The 14,536-nt window shown below is 63.7% G+C and overlaps 1 protein-coding gene across 1 annotated transcript; it reads right to left on the bottom strand.

Annotated features, from left to right (window-relative positions):
- Positions 1 to 3,237: 3,237 nt before the first annotated feature.
- On the bottom strand, positions 3,238 to 12,976 carry GPR35 (G protein-coupled receptor 35). Its single transcript, XM_036117607.2, has 2 exons — positions 8,381 to 12,976; positions 3,238 to 6,777 (listed from the first exon to the last, which is right to left on the bottom strand). Exon 2 carries the CDS (start codon positions 6,705 to 6,707, stop codon positions 5,577 to 5,579), a length of 1,131 nt encoding a protein of 376 aa, XP_035973500.1. The 5' UTR covers positions 6,708 to 6,777; positions 8,381 to 12,976; the 3' UTR covers positions 3,238 to 5,576.
- Between the last annotated feature and the right edge of the window lie 1,560 nt (positions 12,977 to 14,536).

Raw genomic sequence — 14,536 nt, 5'->3', positions numbered from 1 at the left:
GGGACATCTGCCGCAGCGTCGTGCTTCCCTGCCTGCCCCATGCCCCCTGTGCAGCGTATGGCCAGGCTAACCTAAAAAACAAATGACGTCCTGAGATCCCACTGCTGAAAGCCCCGTGTTGCACAGATACTCAGATCCGCCCCCCATCCCCCACCCCCCATCCCCCACCCACCCCTGGTCGTGCAAGCGCTGCGCTCTGGGCTCTTCCCTGGGTGGAGCGGGTCACCCCAGAAACCCTCACCACTCCCCGTTTATCCTACCGGCCCCCCGCTGCTCCACTCCAGGGTGGCTCCCCAGGACGGAAGGCCTACGTTCCTGTAGCTGGACCCTTGTCTGTCCCGCTGTTTCCGTACCACTCGCCCCTGTGATTGTACTTGGAACCGGTCGACATACGCTTAACAGCTGTTCCTTCAAATACTTCGAAAGGTAGAGTCCCGTCCCCAGGTCACACTTGACACTTAAATTTCCCTCGTATTTTCATCCCAAACCTCAACGTTGGAAAATTGGACTTTACCCTAAAGGAACCCAATACTTGTACTGAGCTGCCCCTGGGGAGAGGGAGCTCGGGGGTGCCCCGTGCTACCAGCGTCCCTGTGCCGGGGTGGGCATCCGGGCAGAAGTCCAGGGGCTGCCACCTCCACCCAGAAGACCTGCCACCCTTGGGCCCCTGCCGCAGCTCCAGGGGATCCTTCCGTTCCAGGGCCGTGGGGAACGGGCTCACGGAAGAAGCCGCCCGCGTCTGCAGCCCGCCCGCCATCACCCGCCGGGTCCTGGGCACGCTGCCGCCCCGTCAGGAGAGCTTTGTTGGCACATGACCTTGCCCACTGGCGTTGCCCACCCAGAGTTGCGGGCAGAGCCGGCGAGGGCCAAAGGAGATTGAAAATATGAACTCTGACCCTTTGTAGGAAAGCGTGCTGACCATTGGCCTCCCTCGGCTTTGTGGCCCGTGGCCGTGGCCCGTGGCTGGCGGGCACTTTGCGGCTGATGACTGCCTGCACCGCTGCTGCCCCCGGGCCCGGGCCGCCTTGCCACAGAGCAGACGCCCACGAAGGGCGGCGGCGACGCCACAGACATCTGGTCTCACGTGCCCACGGGCAGAGGGGCGGCGAGAGAGAAAAGCGGCCCCCCTCTGCCGAGCCGTCGCGGTCCCCGGTGCTGCAGGCGACCCCACAGAATGTCAGCCTTCGCGGAGGGGTCTCCATGTCTGGGAGGAAAACGAGACAAGGATAGGCGGCCCCGGCCAGCATGACCCGGCGTCGCCCACCGGCCCACGCGGACGACCGCTTCTTGTTGTCCACTGAGGGCGGCAGCCAGCCTCACGCCACCCACCTTCCCGGCCGAGGGCTGGAGAGGAGACGCTGTCAGGCTGCCCCGCCATCCGCAAGCTCTTGCCCACCCCACCCTGCCCTAAATCACTCCCACAGCCCCAATCCTCTGCTGAGTCCTTCCTTGGTGCCCGCAGCTGAGAGGCCCCCGTTGGCCCGGTTTTTCCTGGGATGCGCCCCCCCACCCCTCCCAATCCACCACAGCAGTAAACCATCCTCCTGGGCTTTGGCTGCAGCCTCCACACAGGTGGCTGTTTTATCAAAGGAACCCCCGCTGCATACTGTGGGTGGCCACCCCTCCCTCTAACAGCTTCTCGCATCCAGCCCACGGCAGCCCTGTCGCGGGGCTCTCCAGGCCCGGCCACACTTCCCCAAGTCTGAGGCAGAGCCGCTCCGCATTTTGGCAGGGAGATGGTGACCAGCTGGCCAGCCTCTTGGACTGACCTCAATGTCACGGACAGAGGGACCAAAGCCTGCAATGCCTGGACCCACAGGGCCTCCCAGCAAGTGCAGAGGCTGTTTCTCAGAGCCACTCAAAGAGAGAGCACGGGCAGGATGGGCCTGCCCTGTCCTCTGCTTATGTGAGCTGTTTGGAGGATTCCTAGGAATCCTGTGGATGGCTAAGGGAGTGCCCACGAAGGCCCCCTATTGTCCCCGGCTCAGGAGTCACCCCAGGAGTCCTGGCCTGGTCCCACAGATGGTGCTATGGCTCGGACTCCCAGGGCTGGACCAGGGAGAGGGCAGCTCCTCAGCCCTGTGATCTAGGGTTTGGGGCGGAGCAGGGGGTCGGTGGGGGGCGGGGGGCTGGGGCAGGCACCAAGGCCAGGCTTCAAAGCACAGATGTAAGCTTTAAATACTTAGACAAGCATGTGGGTCTCCACCTGTGGTCATGTCTGATGTGGGAAACAGAGGCAGAAGAAAAATTACTAAATGTCCTTCCTACCCACAGCCCATGGACAAGTCCTCGAACCAGGCAGAGTGGCCTTCCTCTAGGGACTCACCTGTCTCGATGTTGATACTTTGCTAAGGGCAAAAGACAACCTTACCTTGACCCCTAGGATCCTGTAAGTCCACTTTAAAACATAAAAATTCCTTTGGAAACTTCCTTTATCTCTACCCACCAATATACATGTTGGCAATCATCCCCCGAGCACATGACCCACCGATATACATCTGGAGGGTCTCATGACTCAGGTTTTATTAGACGGTAATAAATGACCTTTTCTCAACAATAGCTAGCCCCCTCGGGATCCTGGAAACCTCATTGCCAAAATACATGGGAGGTTTACACTGTCCCTAACCCCCTCCCAACTTGAAAGCATATAATGGGCCTCATGACCCCGGTGCAGCTCTTCCCACCCACAGATCCTGTCCCCGTGCTTTCATAAAACCACCTGTTTGCACCAAAGACATCTCAAGAATTCTTTCTTGGCCGTAAGCTTCGAAACCTAACGTCTTTCCTACATCAATGTCCTGGGCTTCACAAATGTTAGAGGTGACCCAGGATCTGAGGGTCCTCAGGCTACAAGCGAGAACACTGAGGCAGAGAGGAAACAGGCTGGTAAGCGCGCCCCCTGAATTTGCACTCCTGCAGCCGGGATCAAGGACCACATTCTCTTTTTTTTTTTTAATTTTATTTTATTATGTTTGCTGGACCAAGAGCCATCCTGCACAGGTTCACTGGGCTCCTGGGCAGAGGCCAACAGGGCAGTGGCAGGCAGGCTTCCAGAGGCTGCGGTGGGCTGAGAAGGGGGCAGCTAGGAGTAAAAATTGGAGAGGCGAGAGGGGTGTGGCAAGTGGGAACCTCGGTTAGCGTGTCCGGTGGCCAGCTGGGGGAGCGCTCGTGCCCAGCACTGGTTGTCAACGGCAGACCCAACAGGTGACAATGCAAATTGACCAGAAAGAACACTAATACAAGAAGAAAATAGTTTTATTCAAGCCCAGATTAGGACAGCTGCCCGGGAAACACGATCTTCACAGGGAAGAAAGTGTTCCAGACAATGAACAGTTTTTACAAGGCTTATATACCTTTTTACCTAAAGAGCCACAAATCAGTAGGTCAGAGGTACAGTCTTGTAAAAGTTCAAAAAGATTATAGACTAACACATGGGCCGGAATCATGAGTTTTAAGGTCAAGGAATGCCGGGAGGAGCAGCACGGATCCCTGTGTTAAGGACGAGATGGTTTGCCTTTAGTCTACTCACTTACAAAGCAGGTGTACCAAGGATGCTTGGTGGGCCTTAACGGGGTGCTGGAGAAGTGGGTGAGCCCATGTGCCTCCCACGTGTTTGCCAACAGCTGGAGCCCCAAGGAGCAAGAGCCCTACCTCTCTGGACCACCACACGCATCTCCCCAGAGTGGGACTTGGGCTCCCTGGGTGAAGGGCAGCACTGGCCGGGGAGGGAGGCTGCACCAGGGGGCTCAGAGGGGGTGGCTGCCTCCCTGAGCCAGACTGCACCGCTGCCCTGAGGGTGCTTGGACAGGTGGAGATGGAGGATCGGGCCTCCATGGGTCGCTCCCGCTCAGCGTTCTCTTCCAAGGCCCCACAGGCCAGTCTGCAGAGAGGGAGCACCCCCAGCCCATCAGGAGAGCAGTGGGATCCCCTTTCAGGGGCCCCTTCCCCGTGCACTGGTGGTCAGGGTCAGACCAGGTAGGGTGGACTTTATGCCCTATGATTTCTGTGTGGGGGGAGGGGGAGATGCGGCCCAGGCCTGACTTCCCCCGTCAGCCAGCTGGCTGCCCCAAGAGGACGGAGGGGCCGTGACTGTGGCTGCACTCCTGGCACCGCAAGAAGCTCTACACGTGGGCCACGGACAGGACAGCTGCTGGAGCGGTGGCCACGGGCAGTGATGCCACCATCAGCCTTGGCCACACAGACGGCCTCTCTGGCGGCCCGCCGACCGGAACAAGTGTGTGTTGCCGGTGGGGGGGAGGGTGAGCCTCTGCCAGAGGTCAGGAGGCCGGGGAGGCCCCGTGAGCCCGGGGCTGCAGGCAGCAGAAGGCCAGGGCGCTGGTGCACTCGCAGAATGGGACGGACCACCATGCAGGTGCAGGGCCCTGCTGCTTTGTCTGAGTCAGGACGCGCATCTCCGTCACCTGGAAGCTGGTGGCACTGCAGGTGACAGGTCCAGCTGGGGCACAGCCTGGAGGCCAGCTGCTCTCATTCTGCCCGTGTGGCCAGGGGCATGCCCAGGAGGGCCCACAGACTGCCCCGCCAGGCAGACGGCTCTGAGGAGGCCGGGGCAGGTGGCAGGGGTGGGTGGGAGAGGGAGAGGGGAGAGGAGCAGGGTGGGGGGAAGGGGACAGGGGTCTGGGTCTCCCATTCTCCCTCTAGTCACCTGAGGCTCTTGGGAGCACCTCCTTCTGCTTCCTCGGGCCCAGTTTGGGGACCCCAGTCTCCAGCAAGAGTCCCTCAGGGCCGTCTCCTGCCTCCGCTTCTCAGTGGAGGTGTTTGTGCTGATCCTGAAACTCCATTCCCAGCTATGCCCTTGGGCCCCAGCCCAGTGGACACATCCTGACGGCCAAGTGTTGTGGGGAGAGCCCCTCCTGTCCCCCGCTAACAGAGCGGCCATGAGGCCCCTCAGCTCAGCCTGCGGGTGTCCACGGGCCTGGCCCAGAGTGGGAGGATGGGGGCTGCCAGTGGTGCTGGGAGGTGTGAAGTGTGTGGCGGGACAAGGGGCCCCGAGAAGCACCCCAAAAGTAAGGACTGGACCTCTTTGATGCTCTTCAGAAACACAACTGAACATTTTTTACAAAGGAATATCTTTGAACTTAATTAGCGGCTGTATCTCTGTAAACATCCCTACACTTAGAGCCTGGCGTCCCTCAGCCCTGGGATCTAGGGGGTTCTGTCTGCAGTGGTTACAGACCTGAAGAGAGACCTTGGAACTTTGATAGATTTTGGTGTCTAATCATAATCTATAGGTGACACAGAAAAATGTGGTTTTTTAAACACCCTCCTCAGTACTTGCCAAGGAGTGCTACCTGGGTACTCAGAGGGTTCTTCCCTTCCTGAGCACCCGCAGGGGTGGAGCAGAGAGGTTGGAGGTCAGCCTGGCGTAGGTCAGGGTCACCCTGCATCCTGGAGCTTGAGGGCTGGGGTTGGGGGAGGGGGTGCACGCTGCGAAGGAAGCAGCCCAAGGGGCTAAGCCAGCAGAGCTGGGAGAAGAAAGATCTGGTGGCGATCTGGTGGTGATCCTTTAATTCCTTGCTTAAATTCTCCTTGCTGAGCAATAGCCCCATCTCCAGGACTCATAAATCCAAAGTCACACTGTGAGCAGGGAGGCTCCTTGTGGATGCCATGGAGGAGGGGAAAGAGTTGCCTTGTGGGGGACCCGGGGGGCCCTGAGCTGCCTGCTGCAGGGCCGTGTGTGGGGCCCGTCCTGCATCGCTCTCCTCAGCTGCCCCCCGCCCCCCGCGGACGGCCAGGTCAGGGTGGTCACCTGCAGGAGCGCCCCGCATCCATCCCCGGAAAGGCCAGGGCATTCTGAGGATGGCCCCCACCTCTTCCTGGAATTCTGTGGCCACAAAATAGTAGCTGATGGCATCCAGGCAGCAGTTGGCGTTGGCCATGCGGGCGGCCACCTGGATGAAGTCAGTGACGCTCTGGACGGTGGGGCAGGCTGCACTTGTCCACTTGGCCACAAGCTTGGCCATCAAGGCCACGTGCAGTGGGAGGAAACAGAGCACGAAGGTGGCCAGGTTGGTGGCCACTACACGGAGGGCTTTGAGGATGCGGCCGGCCTCCTGGGGCGGAGCCCGCGTGAGTCCGCCGAGCAGATGCCAGAGCACCTGCCCCGAGCAGAAGCTGAGGATGAGCAGTGAGAGGAAGAAGAACAGCAGGGAGAAGGCAAGGGTCTTGGTGCCCCGGCTATGTCCCTGCCTGAAGCAGAAGTTCTCGTCTGCAGGGAGCAAGGACGCTACCAGGGCCACAGTCCCGAAGACCAGCAGCCAGAGGGCCAGGCAGGTGAGGGCGGCCTGGCGGGGGCTGCGCCAGGCCCGGGCCCGCAGGGGAAAGCGCAGGGCGGTGTAGCGGTCCACGGCGATGGCCGTGATGAGGCCCATGCTCATGTAGGTGTTGACATAGTAGAAGCTCTGCAGAACCCTGCACACAGGGCCCTCCTGGTCCCCCTGCTGCTGGCCCAGCGTGTGCAGGACTCCGGGCAGGCTCAGCAGCAGCAGGAAGTCGGCCGCCACCAGGTTGGCCATGTAGACGCGGGTCTCCGTCCACCTGCGCAGGCGGCAGCAGAACACCCAGAGCCCGAGGCCGTTGAGCGGCAGCCCCAGAGCCAAGATGAAGCAGATGGAGACCCTGGTGACCTGGGACAGGACGCGCCCGCCCGGGCCAGGTATGCAGCCATGAGAGCTGTTCCCGGAGGCCATCAGCGCGCACGGCCTGACAGGCGGTGGGGAGCCGGTGGGGGCTCTGGCCACGCAGGGTGACCAGCTTCACCTGGGGGCAGGGAGGGAAATGCTGCTGTGGTCCCGCCCCTCCTCTACCACCCTGCTCTCTGTCTCCCCCCTCCCCCCTTCCCCCACTTCCAGTTACAGCCCCAAGGCCTCCCTCTCTTGGCCCCAAGAAGCTCCACTGAGGCCACCTCCCCTGCCCCGTCCAGAGGGACTAGATTCCAGGGTGTGGACAGTGGCCCCCTGCCATGGAAGGGAGCTCTGTGGGGGCTCCTCTCTGGGCTTCTCCACCAGAGGCTTTAGCTCAGCCCAACACCTCTGCCACTTTACTGCCCCCCCCACCCCCTGACATCCTGTGGCCCTGTCCAAGGACCATCGGCCCATGGCCCATGGAGTGGGGCCCCCGCTCCCCTCTGGCAGGGGCCACAGGCCAGTCTGCAGAGAGGGAGCACCCCCGGCCCATCAGGAGAGCAGTGGGATCCCCAGGCTGACCCTGTCTTCTCTCCTGACTTTCTGTTGGTCTCCCTGCTTCTGTGTCTGTGTGTCTCCCTCATCCCAGCCACCCCTCTCTGCCCTCCCTCTCACTGTCTACCCTCCTCCTTGGGGCCCTCCTTTCCCCTTCTTCCCACCAAAAGCTCTCCCCCTACCTTACCCCCATCTCCCCCATTCTCTCTCCTCCTCCTTCTCTACCTCTGTCCCCCACTGCCCCCCATCTCTATCCCCCCGGCTCTACCTCTGTCCCCCACTGCCCCATCTCTGTCCCCCCGGCTCTACCTCTGTCCCCCACTGCCCCCCACTGTCTCCCCATCTCTGTCCCCCCCACTCTACCTCTGTCCCCCACTCTACCTCTGTCCCCCACTGTCTCCCCATCTCTGTCCCCCCGGTTCTACCTCTGTCCCCCACTGCCCCCATCTCTGTCCCCCCGGCTCTACCTCTGTCCCCCACTGCCCCCCACTGTCTCCCCATCTCTGTCCCCCCGGCTCTACCTCTGTCCCCTGCTGCCCCCCACTGTCTCCCCATCTCTGTCCCCCCGGCTCTACCTCTGTCCCCCACTGCCCCCCACTGTCTCCCCATCTCTGTCCCCCCCACTCTACCTCTGTCCCCCATTCTACCTCTGTCCCCCACTGTCTCCCCATCTCTGTCCCCCCGGTTCTACCTCTGTCCCCCACTGCCCCCATCTCTGTCCCCCCGGCTCTACCTCTGTCCCCCACTGCCCCCCACTGTCTCCCCATCTCTGTCCCCCCGGCTCTACCTCTGTCCCCCACTGCCCCCCACTGTCTCCCCATCTCTGTCCCCCCGGCTCTACCTCTGTCCCCCACTGCCCCCCATTGTCTCCCCATCTCTGTCCCCCCGGCTCTACCTCTGCCCCCCACTGTCTCCCCATCTCTGTTCCCCCGGCTCTACCTCTGTCCCCCACTGCTCCCCCCACTATCTTACCTCAGTCAGAGGCTAACTGTCCCCTCAGCCTTTGCCCTATGCCTGCTTAGGCTTGGAGCTTGGCACGGTCCTCACGTGGGAAGCCCAGGGCCAGATGCAGGCCAGCCCGGGGCCCTGCTCCTGGGAGCCCTTTGTGGCGGCCAGCAGGGTGAGGGCAGGACAGGGCTCATGGAGGGGACAGCAGGGGGACGGCAGGCTGTGGGTGGACTCACCAGTCTGGGATGGCTGGGGCCTCAGGGCGCTGGGCTGGCCCACCCTCTGCGCAGCCCGACCCGCTGTGTGCCTGGCTCTCTGCGTCGGCCTGCTCCTCGTGACACCCTGCACAGCGTTACTTCCTGACCACAGCCCTGGGCCGGGAGCGAGGGCGCCCGCAGCCTGCAGAGACCGCCTCACACGGGGTGCAGGAGGGCCTGCGTGCGGCTTCCAGGAGGCCCGTTTTGGCCAGGTGGTGCCCCCCACCTGTGCACCGTCACTGGCATCGGCTGGGGAGACCCCGGACAGGAAGCCTGCCCCGTTCAGGGCTGGAGACCCACCCCCGCAGCCTCGGGGAGCTGCAGCTCAGGGGTCCAGGCACCCGGCCTGACAGGGTGGCAGGCGGTAGTGGATGCCGTGGGGTGCTGCTGGGGTCCCCCCCCGTCATGACCAAGGCACGCGCTGCCAGAGTTCACAGCCCAAGGCCCCTCCAGACTTGCCTTCAACAAGTGGTGCGTGCCTCAGAGGCAGCGCGTCCATGGTAACCTGTGTGGTCAGCTGCGTGGTCTCTGCACAGAGCACTCCACGGGCACAGAAGCTGCTCGCTCGGCCCAGTCCGCTTTGCCAGCCCCGTTATGGGTGGGGTCCCAAGAGCACTCCCCGGGATACCCCTGCGTGCAAGCCTCCATCTCTGAGACTTCTGGAAGCTACCCTGACGCAGGGTGTATTCCTGCCCGAGCACCAGGGTGGCCCTGCCCTTGGCCACGCCAGCAGCCCCCAAGGAGGGGGTTCTGCCCGACCACCTGCAGGAGGAAGGGAGCTGGAGAAACTGAGTCCTGCCGCGCGCTCAGGAGAAGCTGGGGGGAAGCAGGGGCGTGTGGGGGAGCACATCCTCCCATGAATCTGGGACACCTCACAGCGGAGCAACACATCCTGTGCGCCGTGCGGTGGGTGAGCTGGGGGCGGGCGCTCGGGGGACGCTGGCAGGGACAGCCTGCCACACAGACCTGGCGATGGGGGCTGGCGCATCCGGCACTGTGTGTGCAGCAGGGGCCCTGAAAGCAGGGCAAGGACGCCCCTCACTCTGAGAGGTGTGTGGTCCCAGCCCTGCCGGGGGGGTGTCTCTTGATCGTCAGTGTCACTTGCGCCCTCCTGTGTACCCTCCCGGGGAGGCAGGAGCAGGAAGACCCCTTTGCTGCCAGGGGCAGGTGCCGTGACCGCACAAAATGGAGAGGCTGCGGCCCGCTTCCCCCGCGTGGGGTTCGCGTGCTCAGACTTGGGGGCCGTTATCCAGATGGTCACTTGGGAAATGGGGGCAGTAGTTTCCTGAAGTACTGACCTTCCGGTCGGCTCGACTCCGCCTTCCGCTGCCCCCTCCCTGCGGTGCCCCAAACCCTGCCCTGCAGCTGCGGGGGGCTGAGCTGGAGGCCGGGCAGCAGCCCCCACAGCCCGCGGCACCCCGTTCGCTCTAGCACTGTCTCCGGCTGATGCGCCCTTGCCCCGTAGAAGATGGGCACGTGTTCTCAGGAAGAGCTCCTCTGGGGCAGCGCAGCAGGTGGGTCCCCGAGAACAGGAGACCAAGGGCAGCTCTGCCCGCTGATGGCTGGCCTCCCTCAGACTACCTTCTCCCGAGACCTGCTGCGGCCAGGCTCCAACCCCCAGCAGGGACAGGAAGAGAGAGCCTTCACCGAGAAGCAAACTGCCCCAGAGGAAAGAGCCAGAGACACCGACATCGCCGACGACATACGGCCTAGGAGGAATCAGGTGACGTGGCCTCCTCAGGAGCACCTTGCTCTGTATGGAGATTCCTGGACGCTTACATCCTGCCTCTCACCCAGCGACCTGGTCGGACGCGGCCTGGTCCTGGGCAGTTCTCTGGGGCCCTCCCCGTCGTGGCTCTGCACTCCACAGCCACCCAGACCTGTCTGCTCCTCGGAGATCGCACACGCCACCTGCCTCTGGGAGCACCTCACTCATCTGCTGCTCACACTTCCTCTGGCTTCTGCCAAGCCCTCAGCCGTACCCTCCAGACCCCCTCCCAGGTGACTAGGGCGCGCTACAGGCCAGTGTCCCTAGCCAGAAAAAATACCCTAGGTGTGATCCTAGCAGGGGGAGAATGAACCGGTGCCCTCCCACATTCTGGGCCCTATATTCCTGTTGACGCAGCCGCAAAGTGAATCCGCTTTCAGGTCCTGTGGCTTGCTACTTAACGGTGAGCCCGGACCTGCTCGGTGTGCCAGACGGGCCCCTGAGGCCTCTGGGCCGGGGGGGGGGTGCGTTAGGGAGAGGCTCTTCCACTTGGTCCGGCCCAGCCCGGAGGCCTCTCAGAGTGTGTGGGCCATGATTCGGGTTCAGAAGTCCGTTCTTTGGATGCTTACCATCTGTGATTTTGCCTCTGCTCCTTTTCTCGTTCCTTCCGGAATTCCGTGCAAGTCCAGCCGCCTGCCCTTACTGGGAGCCCGGAGAGGCCTGAGGGACGGAGGTGCGCACATCCCATCTCCCAGCCATGGACGGGGGCCGGCAAGGTGGGGCAGCGTGCACCTCAGGAGGCTGGTGACCTCGGAGCACGGCCGGCCTCCCCCGCCACCCAGCAGCACCAGGCCGCCACCAGGAGACCCCGCAGAGGTCTCCGCCGCCCACCCTCACTTTCTCCGCCCCTGCAAGGACAGCCCTGGCGGGCGCACGCAAAGGCAGGGCCAGGCTCAGCCCCGACCTGTGCAGGTAGTTCTGCTCGCGGAGCCCCCAGTGAGGTTCCGAATTCTTAACCCAGGCTCTGGGAAGCTCCTGTCACCCGGCCTGTCAACCTTTGGTCTAAAGCTCTGTTCCCCCATGGCTGCTCCACACTGGCCACTGGGCGTCCCCCTCCCCCCACAATGCTGAGCGGGGGGCAGGGGGGCGAAGCGGAGCCCCAGGCCCTACTCTGCCTCTCTCCCTGGATCCCCAAATCTGGCCTAGGACGGCCCTGGACGTCTACACCCGGCCCTGGCTCGCTGCTCAGCCCAGTGGTCATCCCACCCTACAGTGAGAAGCCTTCTCCGGACTTTGTGGTCCCTTGGAAAAGGAGAACCCTGGAGGGTCAGGGCAGTAGAGGTCACGGCCTGGGAACTGTCCGCTTGGCCATGCCCCTGGAAGGGCAGGGTTGTGATGAGAGCCCGGGTGCCGGCCTAGGAGGTGCTGGCAGGAGGACGAGGGTGGGGAGCACTGGATGGGGTGAGGGGTGTGGGGGGTCCTGGGGAGCCTGGGAGGAGGTTGGGGCTCCTAGTCCCAGGGCCGGTGCCTGTGTCGGGGTGCAGGATGGGGGCAGGAGAGGGAGGTGGTCTGCCTGCGGGGGGGCGGGGAGAGGTCCATCGCAGCCTTGCCCTTGCTCACACCTGCCCTGCTCCTCCCGGCCCTGCTCCACTGGACACGCCTGGCCATCTTTATGCTTTCTCAGGACAGAACGTGGCCCGCCCGGCCCTTGGTGCACGTCGGTGGGCAGGGTAGGCACTACCTACCCAAGATGATAAAGGGAGGGGGGGTCCCCAGCGGCGGGGGGGGGGGAGCATCTGAGCCCCAGGCTAGGACAGCAGTGGATTCGAGCTGCACGCGCTCCCTGAGTGCCCCACCCCTGAGCAGAGATCCCCTGAGTGTGGACCTCCCCGAGCATGGGCCCCTCTCAGCAGCGCCCCCTGACCCGGGGACTTGAGGGACTGCCTCAGCGGCAGGTGCCTGAGGCCAGGACAGGGCTGCGGACAGGGCTGCCCTTCTGGCTCTGAGCACACGGGCGGAAGAGCAGGACAGGGTGGCTGTCTGGTGCCCAGGCCCAACTTGGACCAGCACCACAGGGGGCCTCTAGAAGGCTCTGGTGGTTCCAGTCTGAGTGCAGGGAGGCCGAGGAGAGGTGGCACAACACACACCAGCCTGGGCGTCCACACTCCTGCCAGGCCCTGCGGCCACCGGGCAGGGTCTTCCAGCTTCCCTGAAGGAAGCCCGAGGGGAGTGTGCCCCTCGACAGACCCTGGCCTGTCACTGCACTTCCTCACTGCCCCCAACCCCCCCCCCCCAGCTTAGTGCAACGGTGCAGCCCCTACGGGGGGTCGAGGGATCCTGACCCTTCCTTGGCAGGAGGAAAGCGGGCTGTCCGCGTGGCCCTTCCGGGAGCTGCAGATAGCCCCCGCGAGACCTGCAGATGGCTGGGAGTGGGCGGGGGTGAGAAGCAGGTGGGGGGGCCCAAGGAGAGCCCCCAGGTAGAGAGCCCTTGAGAGCCGTCTAGGAAGACACCCCAGCCCTCCCACCTTGAGTGTGGGGAGCACGTGCATGCACGCACACAGGGCCAAGGCCAGGCCTGGGGGCCAGCTTTGTTCCAGCCCCGCTGCGGCGGCAGCAGAAGGCTGCCCACTGAGGCCTCACGGCACAGAGCAAGCATCTACCCCAGTGCCCAGGGGTACCAGACTCTGGGCGCTGCAGTGTCGGCCCCGTCCCAGGGCTCCTGGGATTGGCCTCACTCAGGCCTCAGTCCTCCTGCCCTGGTCCCGACCCTCTTCCATCCCAGGGGTCGGGGTGACACCGCCGCGGGGTCCGTGCCCGGGTCCTCTCCACCCAGCCAGGCCCCCTGCACCGTGCCCAGTGGCCACAGCGAGTTCAGGGATGCCCCAGCAGGCAGGACCTCCCAGAGAGCCTGGGACTTGCCCATGTGCCCACGACTGGTCTCCTAGGCGAGGGTCGCACAGAGAGAGTTCTGGTTCTGTGGGCCTTGGCAGTGGGCATCGAGGCCAGTGAAGATGCCTCCCGAACTCCTTGGCCATGAAGTAGTAGCAGATGGTGTCCAGACAGCAGTTGGCATCTGAGAGCTCGCCCGTGATGCAGAAAGCGTAGCAGATGGCAGCGGTGTTCAGGCCGCCACGCAGAAGGGCGGGAAGCAGACCACGAACACGGCCAGGTTGTGGGTGGCCCTCCGGGTCGCTTCCGCCTGGTCGGGCTGGCGGTCGGCCTCTGGCCCAGGGCGGTGACCACCCGCAGAGAGCAGAGGAGCAGCATGGCCAGTGGCAGGAAGAAGCCCAGCAGCGAGAAGGCTGCGGTGTTGGAGCCTTGCCGGGAGCTGCTGGAGAAGCAGAAGCCGCCCTCCTGCGCCCCCAGGGCCCAGCGCAGCCCCAGCAAGCTGGCCACCAGCACCCAGAGCGCCGTGCACACGGCCGCGGCCTGCCGCGGGGAGCGGAGCCCCCGGGCGCTCAGTGGGTGCCGCACGCACGGCCACGTAGCGGTCCACAGCGATGGCCGTGACCAGGCTGATGCCCATGTGCCCGTTGGCCAGGCAGATGCCCTCGGAGAGCTGGCAGAACAGCGTGTCTGTGGTCCTCCCCTGCAGGGAGCGCAGGAAGAAGGGCCCTCACAGTGAGGGCTCAGTAGCCAGAGGCCCTGAGTTTCCTGCAGGGGGAGGCTGGGGGGAGGGCAGCAGCACCTGCGAGCACCGCTTCCTTCCTGATTCTGGGATCGGTCAGCTGCCCCACCCTCGGGGAAAGGCGCCCTCGATTCTGCGCTGAACTCCCTTTGCAATGACCTGAAAGAAGCCTGTGGTGGCATTCGGGAGGCCGGCGCACAGCGCGGCCTCCGCCAGCCTTCCCTGCGGTCTGTGGGGCTCCCCGGGAGAGGGAAGTCGGGCGGAGAGTGGGGTGCGGGCCCCGGGTGCCCGAGCACTGTAGAGGCCTCTGGAGCCGGGACCCCACACAAGGAATCCTCGGGCTCCAGCATGGTTGCGTGTGAGTGAGACGGAAGTGTCGCAGGACAAGCCCCTGTAGCGGGAATACGGCCCTCAGACACTTCCTATTCTGGTTTCTCAAATCCTGGTCACAGCCCACAAAGTGGGTTTCAGAGTCTCAAACGAGGTGGGAGTCCTGGCCCTGGAGGATACCCACAGTTACTCTGCATTTGCTGCCTGTGCTGGACGCCCCCCACACTCAGGGAGGAGGGCTCCCCTTTCCAGATCATCATCTCCACAGAGCTCCTCCATCGGGACGCTCCCCTGAGGTTCCAAACCTCATCATGCTCACCCCTTCTGAGACCCTCCATCATACCCTCACCCCCGCTCTGAGACCCCACCACCACGCTCACCCCTCTGAGACCCCACCACCACGCTCACCCCTCTGAGACCCCACCACGCTCACCCCTCTGAGACCCCCACCACGCTCACCCCTCTGAAC

This window comes from Halichoerus grypus, chromosome 4 (assembly GCF_964656455.1).
Source record: "Halichoerus grypus chromosome 4, mHalGry1.hap1.1, whole genome shotgun sequence".
NCBI lineage: Eukaryota > Metazoa > Chordata > Mammalia > Carnivora > Phocidae > Halichoerus > Halichoerus grypus.
This window is presented reverse-complemented; position numbering and strand designations above follow the sequence as displayed.